The sequence below is a fragment of the Arachis ipaensis genome, chromosome B01 (assembly GCF_000816755.2).
Source record: "Arachis ipaensis cultivar K30076 chromosome B01, Araip1.1, whole genome shotgun sequence".
Taxonomy (NCBI): domain Eukaryota; kingdom Viridiplantae; phylum Streptophyta; class Magnoliopsida; order Fabales; family Fabaceae; genus Arachis; species Arachis ipaensis.
Genome location: NC_029785.2, coordinates 10,843,358 through 10,857,809, shown reverse-complemented (window position 1 = coordinate 10,857,809; position 14,452 = coordinate 10,843,358). Strand labels below are relative to the sequence as shown.

The following is a 14,452-nucleotide window of genomic DNA, read 5'->3' as shown; positions in this document are numbered from 1 at the left end:
ATATTTTTTTATAATAAATATGTAATGAATTCTTAATGTATAAATTAAATAACCACACATATGAGAGAAGGTGCGAGCAGGGGCGAGAGGAAGGCCGCGCAAGGGGGTCAACGTGGGATGCACAAGGATGCTAAGGCACCGTCGGAAGGTCATTCACAAGAAGTAGGAGGTGCAGGGAAGGAGGCGGGTGAAGGAGGAAGCAAGGGTGGGGGGAGACCAGCCACGCAAGGGACCTTCAGAAGCAAGGTATCCTTCAGAGACAAGGTTGTTGGGGTTTCAACACCTAAACCCTTGGTTATTGATGAATCTCTGGAGGGGGATCGTCTTGCTGTGGTTGAGGGAGGCAATGGGAGAAGGCCTAAAGTGACCTTTTCTAGTGAAGGAAGGAAGGTTCTTGCTGAACCCTACAAAGACTCCATTGTTGTGAAGGTTTTTGGCAAGCATGTTAGTTACACTGCTTTATGTCATAGACTACGCTTCATTTGGAGGCTTAAGGGAGGATATGAAATTTTGGATGCTGGTAATGACTACTTCTTGGTGAAATGCGATCTTTTGGAAGATCAAGAGAAGGTTCTCCTTAGAGGCCCGTGGATGATCGATGGCTTTTATTTGGCAGTTAAACCCTGGTCTTTTGAGTTCCATCCGGCAGTAGAATCCTTTGGTTCCACTCTTGTGTGGGTTCGTTTCAATGGGCTGAAGATCCTTTATTACCAGGAAAAGGCCATGCAACGTATTGCGTCGGCGGTAGGCAAACCGATTAAGGTGGTTGTTGCGACAAAAGAGGCAGAGAGGGAAAAATTTGCCCGTGCATGTATCCTCATCGATTTAGGAGTGCCGGTGATTGATGAGATTGAAGTGGATGATGTTATTTACAAAGTGAATTATGAACATCTTAAATTGATTTGTGAGAAGTGTAGGTGTTACGGTCATGTTGCAGTTGATTGCAAGAAGGTCAATGACGCTAAAGCAATGGAGGAAGATTTCTCTTTGCCAGAAAATGATAACCAGCACATTGACTCTGCAGAGACGGAGCAGCGGCAACATGCTTTCATTTTTGGAAAGTCTTCAATTGCTGAGGGAAATTAGGGATATCCAAAGTCAGCGCCTGGTAAGGTGCATGAGGAGTTAGGAGATGATCATGCAACTAATCAGGAGGAGGTAATTGGGGCGTGGATTAAGGTGGTTAAGAAAAAAGGAAAGGTTCTAAGAAATGTGGACAAGAATCCTAAATCTCAAGAACAATAGGCCCATCACAAAAAAACATGTGGTGGTAGCTAATCTCTCAAAAAGGCCAATGAAATATGGGAATTCCTCTTTAAGCAAGTCTAATAATCAGTCAAAGAGCAATAGCACCAAAAATCTTTCTCCTTCACACGAGGGAACAGTGGCAGGAACAAGTGGAAGCAAATCAGATACTCCCTTTTTGCATTATAACAGAAAGCGTCTAAGGCCACACTCCCTTCAGAACTCACCACAAGATGCGGGAGCTAAGGAGCAAGATGAAAGGAACCAGAAGTTTTTTGGGCCCAATGTTGGAAAGGGAAAGGAGATCGCCGAGAAAAGGGTGCTTGAGCTATAAAGCAGGTAGTGTAATTTTCCTAAATTTATTGTTTATTGCTATGGATAGTGAAAACATAAGCATTTTAGCTGGAATGTGAGATTAATTTTTCTAATTTTATTATTTATTGCTATGGATAGTGAAAACATAAGCATTTTAGCTGGAATGTGAGAGGGGCATCTAATAAATTAGCCCGCGTGCACTTTAAGGAGATTGTGAAGATTCATCATCCTACCTTCTTTATTGTTATTGAGACTCATATAGTCTTTTATAAGATGAAATCTTTTTGGGAGAAGCTTGGGTATAGTAGTGTTGGCATCTCTGAGGTTAGGGGCCAGAGTAGGGGTATCTGGGTGCTGGTACAGGAGTCTTGGAAGGAAAGTAGAATTCTTGATATCACTGAGCATTGTGTCTCCTTCGAAAGTGGTAAAGGGGTCTAATGTGTGGGTGTGCAGCGCTATTTATGCCCATTCTCAGGTACAATATAGAAGAACCCGTTGGGAATATATTGAAAAGTTTTCTGTTTTTATTTCCTGCCCTTAGATTACTCTTGGAGACTTCAATGAAGTTCTCGTCTCAATGGATGTGAAAGGGGGTGTCTTCAACGCTACAGATCTCTTGCTTTTGCAACTGCCATGGATAGCTGCGGACTTATGGATATGGGTACGAAGGGAAGGAAGTTTACTTGGCACAGGAGGGTTAAGGGGGGCTTGGATGTAGCAAAAAAATTGGATAGGGCCTTCCTTAATGAAGATTGGTGTCTGCTATATCCTGAGACTTTTTGCGAAATTCTGGGAAGGTATCACTTTGATCATGCACCTATCTTGGTCACGTGTAATCCTGCTGGTATGAACAAGAGGAAGAAAAACCATCCTTTCATATTCCAAGCGGCGTGGACCACCCATCCCCTCTTCCATGAAGTGGTTCACAAGGCCTGGGACTCTGGGTCTCCGGATATATCTAAAAGCTTGACTGCTGTGAAAAGAGATGCTCAAAAATTTAATTCAGAAGTTTTTGGAAACATCTTTGTTACAAAAAGAGAGCTTGAGCAGAATATTAACAGAGTCCAAGTTTCTTTGGAGTCTTGTGATGACCTTAGTTTGAGGGAAGAAGAAAAACGACTCCAACAAGAGCTAAATTCTGTCCTCTTTAAGAGAGGAGATTTACTGGTACCAAAAATATAGGGAAAATGGGTCAAGTTCGGAGACAGAAATACTAGTTTCTTTCACCTCCAAACCATTGTCAAAAGAAATAAAATTCATAGCCTTATGTTAGAAGATGGAACTTGGTCGAATGACGAGGGCTCCCTGAAAGAGGAAGCTAATAATTTTTTCCAAAGACTTTTTTTGTTCTAGAGAGGAAGTGGATTTTAGTGTTCTTAACGGGGTTCCTCTGCTGCAACTTAGTCAAGAGGCCTGCAAGTTTCTCTCTGAACCAGTTTCTATTGAGGAGGTGAGGAGGACTGTTATGGAGATGAACTCCTTCAAGGCACCTGGACCAGATGGCTTCCAAGCTATTTTCTTTAAGGAGTATTGGGATGTAGTGGGAAGGGATGTTTGGAAGATTGTGTGTAAAGCTTTCGCAGGTGAAGTTTGAGATGCTTCCTTTTTTGGGATTCTCATTGTTCTAATCTCGAAAGTGGACAGGCTGACGGTCATGAAAGAATTTAGGCCTATAAGCCTATGTAATGTCATATACAAAATTTTAACTAAGGTCCTTGTTAATCGCTTCCACCCTTTCCTTATGGAGGTCATTGGTCCCCTTCAAGGGGGATTTATCCCGGGGAGAGGAACGAGCAAGAATATCATTATTGCGCAAGAGATCCTTAATTTTATGTGCAAGACCAAGTCCAAGAAAGGTACTATGGCTTTCAAAATTGATTTAGAGAAGGCATATGATAGGGTAGATTGGAGATTTCTTCAACATACTCTTACTAGTTTTGGCTTCCCTCAGAACATAACTAGCCTAATCATGAGGTGTGTTTGCTCTTCTTCTCTTTCAATCCTATGGAATGGCGAGAGATTACAGAATTTTAATCCTCAAAGAGGGCTAAGACAAGGTGACCCTCTATCTCCGTATATCTTCGTTATGTGTATGGAACGATTGGCGTGCCTTATCTTTCATTATGTGTCTAATGGATCATGGGTCCCTGTTGCCATCTCCAAAGGGGGACCTAGGATTTCACATCTTATGTTTGCTGACGACCTTCTCCTTTTCTACAAAGCAACAAGGTCGCAGGTTGAAATGGTTATGCAGGTTCTTGAACTCTTTACAAAGGCATTTGGATTGAAAGTTAATCTGGCCAAATCTAAGGCTCAATGCTCTAAGAACATCACTCAGCGGAGGAAGGAGATCTTGTCAATTGTTTCTCAGATTCACTTAACTCAGAACATAGGCAGATATTTGGGGGTAAACATTGGCCACGATAGAGCGGCGAAAAAGACGGTGCAAGAGGTTATTGACAAGGTCCAAAGGAGGCTAGCTAGCTGGAAAGGTAGGCTACTTAACAAGGCAGGAAGGTTATGTTTGGTTAAGTCGGTGTTGACTTCCATTCCAGTGTATAATATGCAAGTAGCCTTTTTTCCCTCTTATGCTTGTGAAAAATTTGATTCGATGATGAGACAATTCCTTTGGAAGGGTCAGACTGATGGGAGGGGACTACCCTTTGTGAATTGGACTAAGGTTGTCGCTCTGAGAAAACACAGAGGCCCAGGGGTGAGGGACTCTAGGTGTGCGAAAATTGCCCTTCTGGGAAAGCTTATTTGGCAACTTCTTCACTGCAAAGAGAAATTATGGGTACAACTCCTAACCAAGAAGTATCTGGCTGCTGGGAAAGGTTTTGTGGAGGTTATTAGGGCTTTTTATGTTTGGAAAAGTGTGATTAAAGCGTTCAATAGCTTGAAAGAGGGCTTTGCGTGGTGCTGTGGTACTTTGGATCAATCCTTGTGGTTTGATCAATGATCTCCTTTGGGTAAGCTTGCAAACTTAATTCCATACGTTCATATAACTGACCTCCACTTTTCTCTAGATGACGTTATTTGCAATGGTTGATGGGATCTTAGCAACCTCTATTCTCCTCTTCCTCATCATATCCGTTCGTCCTTGATTGAGTTTTCTGTTCCTGGTAACAACCACTATGGCCCAAGGTGGGTTTGGGCTGCTGCCGCAACAAAGGAGTATTCTTCTAGAAGTGGATATCTTTGGTTGGCGAAAAGAAAATTCCAATGGGATGAAAGCGAAGACTAGAATTCGATATGGAAGCCTTTCATCCCGGAGAAGATCAAGTTCTTGCTCCGGCTTTCTTTTCACAATGCTATCCCTACTGACGCGCTCCGGTTCAAGCGCAAGTTAACACCTAGTGATATTTGTAAGAGGTGTGGTGCCCATTCGGAATCAATTCTGCATTGTTTTAGAGATTGCGATAGGGCCAAAGCTGTTTGGAATATCATCGACCCTTCGTTCATCGAGATTAGAGGATCGTCTGATTTAGCTCCTTGGCTCAAACAGGGCATATCTAGTATGGGATGCCTCTTCGCATCCGGAATTTGGTGGATATAGTCATGATATTTTCAACCCGGATGAAGTTTGGTCCGATAAGAAAATGGCGATTCTAGCTAGAAATATGAGCTTTGATCTTAGAAACCTTCGTTACAACTGGATTATCTATTCAAATATTGAAAGAAAATTTAAGTGGAACCCTCCACCCAATGGCACTTTCAAGGTCAACTGTGATGCGAGTGTTCTTCAAGGAGTCCAGCGAGCTGATTTTGGTTGTGTTATGAGGGATGATAGAGGGAAATAGGTGTTGGACAGTTCAGGTGCTCTTCCTTTCTGCTTTGTTTATCGTTGAGCTGCTGGCTTCTGTTACCAAAAAAATTGTGTTGGATTATATAAAATTGTGTTGAATTAATGTATTTTACAATTGTTATGTTATGTTATTTTTATTTTTTTTCTAATTTTTTAAAGATAATATTGATAAATACTTTCAAATATCTGTCTCTCCCGCAAAGGCAATTAAATTAAAATCCACTAAAAAGATTAAGAAAGGAAGCGAAGAATTTTTTTATAGGAAATGCGAGACAAAAGAGAGATATCGGCACCACAATTATACATTACCAGTCATTTAGTATAACAGCCATTTTGGAATATCATGACCTATGGAATTATTATGGGCAAAATTATCGGTATTCAAAACATATACACTCTAACAAAATATGTACATAACTAAATATCCATTCACCTTAATAGCATGCGTATAACAAAAATGGGTAATCCAATTCACAAATATACACATTGAACTATTTTGCCTAGCATTAATCATATTTTGATGGCCATAAGAGACTTTCTTTCATTTAGAACTATTTTGTCAGAACTAAAATTTTTTGAAGGCTAAAATGATAGTTTACTCCCAGTTTAAACCAACATTGAACTAAAATACATTTCAAGGTGTATATGCTGAAAGTAGCAATCACACATGTTCTAAGAATACCACCTTTGAGGAAAGGAAATGGAAAATGTGAGTTGAATATTTAGATGAGATATATATACAGTAAGTGAATTCTTTTTAACAAAATGAAAGAGAAAATCTCCAAGACATTCTTCGAACAATAAACACAAGGTACCTTAACTGCACTACAACAAAATGTATAAGCCTTTCAGAGTTAATTCACTCTCTGAACTCTTCAGCTGATGGAGCAACAAATTATACCTCAGTAAGCTCCATTCTGCAGATTGAGTACTCCCTCTCAAACAATAGAAACTCCTGAATGAGAAAGTGTCAAACGTCAAATCTGTCTCCAGATTGATAAAATAAGAATTCAACAAATTCCATTGTCAGCACAATTATTTTGTTTTATCAGGCGCCAAGAGCATGTTTGGACTGGCTTTTATAAAATAAAAAATATGATTAAAAAATATTTATCTTTTATAAATTTTTTAAAACAATAAAGGAGCCAATGCTTAAAAAAAAAAGGTAATACAACCATCTTCCAATCTATTTATTTATTTTTTATGCCAACGAAAATAATGTAACCAAGAGATAATGCCTCAAGAAAGGCATAAAACAGACTACACAGGGTGAACTTTTTAAACATAGAGCCTCCAGTATTTCTTTAAGATGAAGAAATTATCAACTTGCCTGTAATTGTTGTTGACTAAATAAGTGAAGAAACTTAGTTTCGGGGCTGCCAACCATTTCAATCAATCGATCGTGGCAATCAGGCATGACTCCTGATCCCATGAGAGAGACAGAAACCTATATATGACAATAAATTTGTAAAGAATAACTATATGTACACTCCAAAACTACAAGGGGGCAAACAAATCAACTGAGAAATGATGTCCAAGTGGTTACTCAATGGTAAATGAGTAATTATTTGTGACGTTCTTGACTCATTTTATCAACTTTTACATAGATTTTGAAGATAACAGCAAATTTAATGTCGATCAATACCATTCATTAACTTACTTGCATACAACGGAGAATGATTTCAGGGAGACAGCATCTACGGCAAAGTCCTTTCACAATGTAGGTTGCTGGGTATTCTATGGTTCCATCTTTATTGGAGTACCAAGCATCCAATCTGGATATTTCCAACGTTACCCCAGATTGAAACCGAGGAAGCTCACCTGCAATATGAAATAAATTTAATTAGTGGATCTTTCATTCAGTTTCATTAAGGACTCTTAACAGTAATTCCAGCTCAAAATCATACAAGCTGTACCATAGAAGAAAGCAAATATAATGGTCACCCTACACCATTTGATTTCAATTCACAAAACTACCTACATGAAAATTCTTCCAATGACCAATTTATTCCAAATTTTTGTCAAGACTAGACCTAATATCAATTAGTAAATGAAGAATTGAAGTAATAACTGTCAAGTCCATAATCACTCGCTTTTAATACCTTAAGGACCAACTCTTCCCAAAAACTGTTATTTTATTTTTATTATTTAAGGAAAGTATGTTTAATAATATTTTAGGAGTAAACATGTTTAAAGGAGTGAAAAAAGAAATTTTATTATTTAATAAAAATAAGCTTTTTAAAATATTTGTATGTTTTGCGGATATATCCGAGCCGATCCGCAAATGTGCGGATCGGATCGGATCGGATCCGATATCCATGCGATCCGCGTTCACCCCTCCATACCACAAAAATAAATTTATTTTTCCCTCATCTGAAACACAAACGATTCATGTGTCTAGATGCCAATGGAAGACTTTTTATTTCCAATGATCTACCTTTCATGAGTCTAGAATTCCCAAGAACAAGCAACTCACCTCTCTTTCTCACACATCAAACACAGAGTCTGAAAGACTGTTGTTCTGTATATCAAATAGTGGCTATTCACCAAATGTTGAACCCACATCAGTAGAAACCTCACCAAGAAATCAGTTATGAAAATGAGTTACGCAGCAACAATATCATCAAATAGACACACGTCACCCAATTTTAGCCTCTTATTAATTTTGAACCAAGAAAAGAGAAGACCCAAGGAAGCACATCATTGCAAAATAAATTTCAAGCTTGTTTTACTATATTGATGTCCAACCCATTCTGATCTACGGCTACATACACATCAATGTTGCTTACCTTTAAAACCTGCAGCCATAATTGTTCCAAGAATACCACCATCATTGAGATTGTGTGGTCCAAGTCCATCACCAGCTATTGCTAAGCAACGGAGAACAACATCAATGCAATACTTGTCCCTTGAAGATATGGAGACATTCACCTGCACAAGATTAGATTGTACATGAAGCCGAAGGTAACAATGACATATAAAGCTTGGAAAAGCAGTCTCCTCACAAAGTAACAAAACATTCATCTTCCTGATTTGCAGGAAAGATGCCCATCTTCCACAATTTTCCCTTTCCATATATTTCAAACCACAAAAGAGTTCACTCAAAGATGTAGAAAGTTATGTGAAGGGATAAAAACAAACAAAAGAAAACCATGAAAACAACAGAGCTAACTTATGAAAGTTTGTAGCAACAAGAGGTTTATGCCCCCTCTGGTTTATTAGGTTGGATAGAACACACTTCAGAAGTTATATTTTGAACCCTGTAATATTCTTGAATAAACTTATGTTCAAGGCTTCTAAATATTCTTTTAATATATTTTCCTTGTTTCACCCTTATGCTAACCAAGGTCTATTACTAACAAGTAGCAAGCCTACATCACCCTATATTATGTTCCTCTGAACACAAGCGACTACAATCCAAGGTCTATTACAAACAAGTCTACATCAATCTATTTCATGTCACTGATAGGATATCTAGTAACGCGGAAGAGTTAGAAAAATAACTATTTGTGCAGTAAATTGCAAAGGCTAAATTTCTTGTTTTAAATAAAAAACCAATATCAATAAGATGGGGAAACCATTACACGATGGAAAAAAAAAACACCAAAGATTAGTGAAACACAACTTTCCATCTCCCAACATGTTTTGAGAGGGAAAGACCTCCAAGGCTTCAAAGAATTCATTAAAGGTGTATACTTCATTGATTCTATCGGTGACTAGTTTAGCTTCTACCTCATAAGCCTTATTTCTCAGAAAAATCTATCAATAAAGTAGCATTAGTTGTGCTGAGCCATATACTCCAGATAGTGGTTTATACATCACATTGCAACAAAGAATCAACTGGGCAATGTGAAACTGACAACCAATATTGACATGTTTGTGATTCTTATTCTTTGTAGTAGCTTGTCAACAAAGACCAACATTGCAACAATAGCTTGTGAAATTGCTGGACAAGTTCTTGCTAGCAGGGATAGGCCGCACTGGAGAAGGAATCAGATGGTTGGGTTGGAGATCAGAACGAATGAGTTCGACAGCAGCCAACAGTGGAAAGCAGCAACCACAGAAGGCCATGAAAGACTGAAACATTGCCAGAATGGACAAGCAGCAGAAAAGGCAAAGGTTTGAGACGGCCAAAGTTGCACACAGCAGTTGACCAGAGAGAATGCTCGAAAGGTCGGTGGAGAAAACACAGGAAGTGAACAGTGATTTCTGGAAAACAATGATGGTGAAAACACGGATTTTGAAGATCTGAGGTTGAGTTCTGAAAAAACGTTTAGAAACTCTGCAGAAGTTAAGGAGGATGGTTCCACATTGAAATGACATTGAGAATTAGCTTTTCTAGATTGGTAAGGAGAAAGTGAGAAGAGGATGGCTATATGTTTAATATAAAGTACTATTGATATGATTATATTGTAATTGCATGAGACAATAGACAAGACACTTCTAATTTATATTTATAATATTAGGGAACACTGCATATGTTGAGATTAGACATATATCAAACATGGAATTGCACTAAGGCTAGTGAGGTTGAAGGCAAAGGGGTTAGACAACTTAGGATGTAAACTTGGTATCCAGGAAAAGTGAAGAATAGAAATGGAGTATGCATTATCGTTGATTAGTAGTGAAGAATGAAGTGGTAAGGGTTAAAAGTGAGTGATCCGATCATTACACTACACTAGTAGTTTAGCCGGGGGCCTTTTATGTGGTTAATGCCTTGTTAGCTATATGCCCATTCAAATGCCTCTACTTAGCAACTTAAGCTTTTGCGATAGATGATTCCATGGCATAGTGTTAAAGCTTCTAAATCTCTAATAGCCCGTAACTAACTTATGTAAAGACCCTTCTATCCCCTACAACTAGTGTGCTGAACTCTCCTCACTTGTGTATAAGTACTGATTCAATACTCTAATGGGATCAGATTCAACTTCTAAGTCTCTAATCACCCGTAACTAAAGTATGTAAAGACCCTTCTATCCCCTTCAACTAGTGTGCTAAACACTCTCCTCACTTGGGTATATAAGTACTGATTCATTACTCTAAAGAGATCAGATTCTCTTCTCTTCTCTTCTCTTCTTTCAAACTATTAGATCTAGAAGATTTAATCCAAGATGAATAGTTGGGAGACACGATTTTCTTTGGAGGAGACTTAAATAGACATGTGGGTCATGATTTTTGTAGTGAATACAAAGGATAGAGGTAATTCTCCCACCACCTAACTTCTCTGGAGATCTTACAGCGGTTAAAATCATCTCTGACAGACCAATAAGGGAGACAAACCAGAGACATATAGCTTACTGCAAACATGACATATGGCATGACGCAACAATATCATTTCCATAGAGCAGACTGCGCCTAGTGGTTATAAGGAATTGAGGTTGTTTGTATTTATAATATTAGGAAAACCCCAATCCTAGTCAAATTAGGAAACAATAATAATAAGATATATTACCCTAAACCCTAAACCCTAATGATTAATTCTAAGATATATTACCTGATATTATGATATTTGATTGACATGTAAAGTGATACTTATATTTGTTTCTAACAGAGGGCTTAACCATACTAAAGTTTAACATACAAATTCTAAAATACAGGGCAGTATGCAGGGCTTAACCATTCAATAGTTGAACATACCATTAGTTGTCGGCTTAAGATAACCTCATGACCAACTGATGAGTAAAGGGCACTCATCAGGGTAGTGCACACAGTAGCATCTGGACACAAACAATCTCCAGATGGCAAGCATAGCATTGAAGTGGCATGAAGTTCAAGGTAAACAGGTTCAGCCGATTCATAGCCATCGTTAATAGAAGCCAGCCAAGGGGTTTCTTGTCCTACATAAAGAACAAGGGTCACAACTATGACTAGAGCCCAAATACTAATGCATCAATTTCTTTTTTAAAAAAACATAATAGTTGCTCACATGTTCCGATTCATTTCTAAATATTGTTTAAGATTTTCAACTAAACTCACTTTCTAGTAGTGAAAGAGATGCTGTCAGCATTTCCTCTGCTGTTGAAATGGCCCTCTTCTTTTCCTCTAACGACAGGTCAGAGGCAGGAACTTCTGCATTCTCTAGTTCAAGTTTGAGCCAATTGCGGTAGGTTGCATCACAGGAATAATATTCACGCTAGAGAAATGCAAATAAAATATAAATGTTAAGTGTTAAATAAATATCACACAAACACACACATAATTGTTAAGGTAGAAATGATAAGAACGAGGAAATATCTTATATCTGGCAAGCATAACCTAGCATACCCAGTCTTGGAACTCCCTCAGATGCTCAAAAACAATATCATCTTCCGACGTCTCCGGAGTTTCGGAGAGCTGTTTCAAGGGCTCAGCGAGAAAACCAAGTGCTGTGTGCGCACCTATAGGCATTGCTGGTACTCTCCACATCGAAATTAGAGCAAACTCCCTGAAGAGTATGTTGCTACATGGGGAAAACAGGTTAATTTTTTGATAAAAGTTATCATGCTAAGTAGGAGACAAGAAACTGCAGTAACTAAGAGGCAGGTGTGCATCAAGCTCCAGCAACCAAGAATCAACAAAAGAACCAGAAAAATCGGGTTCTTATCTAAAGTAGGAAATTCAAATATTCATAATAAATAATGTGCACAGAAAAATGAGAATAAACAGTCAAGATTAACAACAAATGTCAAACATTATTTAGATAAGTAAAAGGTATAATCTCAAATTTTATTTCAAAGTTTCGATATTGTTGCACTTTCACAAGTAGAGTTCATCAGAAACCCCAACAAGCCTGGAATATAATGAGGCATCCTTTACCTGTGTGTTAATGCTCGGATAAGTAATCTTTTACTAACATCTTGGAAATTAGGAATTGTTGATGGTGGTGTAAAGCAAAGCCATTGAATGGCTTTGGCTTTCTGAAGACTTTGCAGTCTGTGCTGCTCTGCAACATCTGACAGGTCAGCATATTCACCAGCCTTGATCTCCCGAGATCTCAATAAAATTCTGTTCCAAAATGTTTATTTTGAGATAGAGGAGCGTCATACACTCATATGTACAGAACATTTTCCCAGAAACATCTAAATGACCCTCCAAAAACAAGCATACTCTAAAGGAAATACCTACATACCTCTCTATAATATCTTCAAAATTGCCCGTCGAATCATGCTCGGAGGAAAATGGTAAATACTCAATGGCAGAAAGGAAGATCTTGTATTTGACATGTACACTATTGAATGAAAAAAACAAAATAAATGTTACATATAGATATTTAGTAGTGTGATTCCATATTATAATTACTCACTAGTTGCTTTTTTCCCTTGGCACTTTTATAGAACAGTCTTGCTTTCTTAGCTGTTAGTTTCAACTCGTGGTATTATTAAATATTTCATTTAACCATTATACAAAGGAACTAGATTGCCGTGATACCATTTTTATCTTGTGGCTATTCCATCTTAATGAATTCTTTATCTAGAAATGCTAATATATATAGATCCACACACCCCCGATATATACATATAAATTCCAGATAAAATGATACGGTAAAGCATTTAGTCCATGTTTGACAGCTCTCAATTTTCATGTTCGATTGGCATGTTGACAATGGTCCACATGATCATAGTTCACCTGACAAAAACTTCAATCAAGCAAACAACATACAAAGGTATGACAATGTCATCAATAACATTATAGATACGCATAAAAGACAAAAGCAAGGATACCTGCTGTCTAGCCTGAGTTCCATCATGTGCACAAAGAGGTCAATACAACGGTGACATGCAAGCTGAGAAGCATATATGCCAACCAGCTCCTCGTGCTCCTTTGAAAAGAGAAACAGTGCATACCTAATATTATACCAATATAAATGCATATTATAACAAATTTACATTTAACTTATAAAAGTATCCAGCTCCCATCATATACTTGAAACCATGTTGATAAAGACCACAAAGTCATCAAATATGAAGGAAACCTTTGCCAATGTTCGAAACAGTGTGCTCATCTTTGATTTTATTTGGAAAAAAGAAGTCACAGAATACATACATGTGCAAAATGTTATCACCAACGCTAAGAATCTTGTCTCTAAAGGTATCTTTCATTTCCTCAGCAAGTAAATATCTCAGCACGAGGACTAGATGTGCACCAAATCGTATCATCTGAGAATCTCCATGAGGCCTGACAGGACATAACACAGAAATTTGGTCAACTGATTCCCACCAATTAGCAATTAGAAAGTCGTCCTACTAAAATGGCAAATTCATTATAAGGACTACCTTCCTTAAACGAGAAGATGTTCCTTTCAACAAAGCTAAACTTTCTCTATTTAACAATAAAAATTTGATCTCCCCAGATAGAGTTTAGTATGAGAGAACACACATTTGATTCAGATAAGCTTATACTTCTCTGGTAACCCCTTACTCAATTTCAATCTCAGATATTCTCAGGAATAACAGTGCTCTGATTACTGAGGTTTCTCATTAAAGCATATCTTTAATATGCCTCGATTGTCTTTCCATATGATTTACATGTCACATATCCTTAACATTCCCTTCCCCTAAGTATATGATTTCACATCCTAAATATCCAAATTAGCAATTACAATTCACACATCTTACCTTAATCTTGAAATAAATCACATGCGTCAAGCTTGAAACATGTTAACTTATTTGTGTATGTTAATCGTGGGGGAAAATTCAAACTAAGTAATCAGTATCACATATGTCTCTGCATTGCTCTGATGCTCACTTTTTATGTAATACTTTCTTTGGTGTCTTCGGCCCATCTCAACAGCAATAATTGAAAAGATATAGACAAGGAATAATAGACAAAAAAATACTATTAAGAAAAAATATAGCTAAAGTTCACAATATTTCTGTAAATATCATGGTTCTGAAAACCGTAGTGAACAGGCCAGTTCAATCAGGTTAACCAGGAACCGGTCACCTGACCAGTACAATTTAGACCAAAATACTAGTTGCAAAAAACCAGTCAAAGATATGGTAAAACCGGTAAAAAATACATTGAACTGGTCCAAATTTTATTGGAAAATGGACTAAAAATTTAATTCTTTGAATTTTTTTTAAATGTATATAATATATAAATTTTTTT

At 37.7% G+C, this 14,452-nt stretch overlaps 1 protein-coding gene across 2 annotated transcripts in view; it reads right to left on the bottom strand.

Moving 5' to 3' along the window:
- The window catches only part of LOC107624891 (nuclear pore complex protein NUP107), a 24,861-nt gene continuing 16,362 nt past the window's right edge, over positions 5,954–14,452 (bottom strand). For both annotated transcript variants that reach the window (XM_016327372.2, XM_016327381.2), the window contains 11 exons: positions 13,388–13,519; positions 13,066–13,188; positions 12,474–12,572; positions 12,161–12,349; positions 11,630–11,804; positions 11,342–11,498; positions 11,003–11,202; positions 8,155–8,296; positions 7,026–7,186; positions 6,696–6,812; positions 5,954–6,320 (listed from right to left, as the gene is read on the bottom strand). In XM_016327372.2, the coding sequence (XP_016182858.1) occupies positions 6,261–6,320; positions 6,696–6,812; positions 7,026–7,186; positions 8,155–8,296; positions 11,003–11,202; positions 11,342–11,498; positions 11,630–11,804; positions 12,161–12,349; positions 12,474–12,572; positions 13,066–13,188; positions 13,388–13,519 (1,555 nt within the window). In that variant the 3' untranslated portion in view covers positions 5,954–6,260. The remainder of the gene's footprint in view (positions 6,321–6,695; positions 6,813–7,025; positions 7,187–8,154; positions 8,297–11,002; positions 11,203–11,341; positions 11,499–11,629; positions 11,805–12,160; positions 12,350–12,473; positions 12,573–13,065; positions 13,189–13,387; positions 13,520–14,452) is intronic.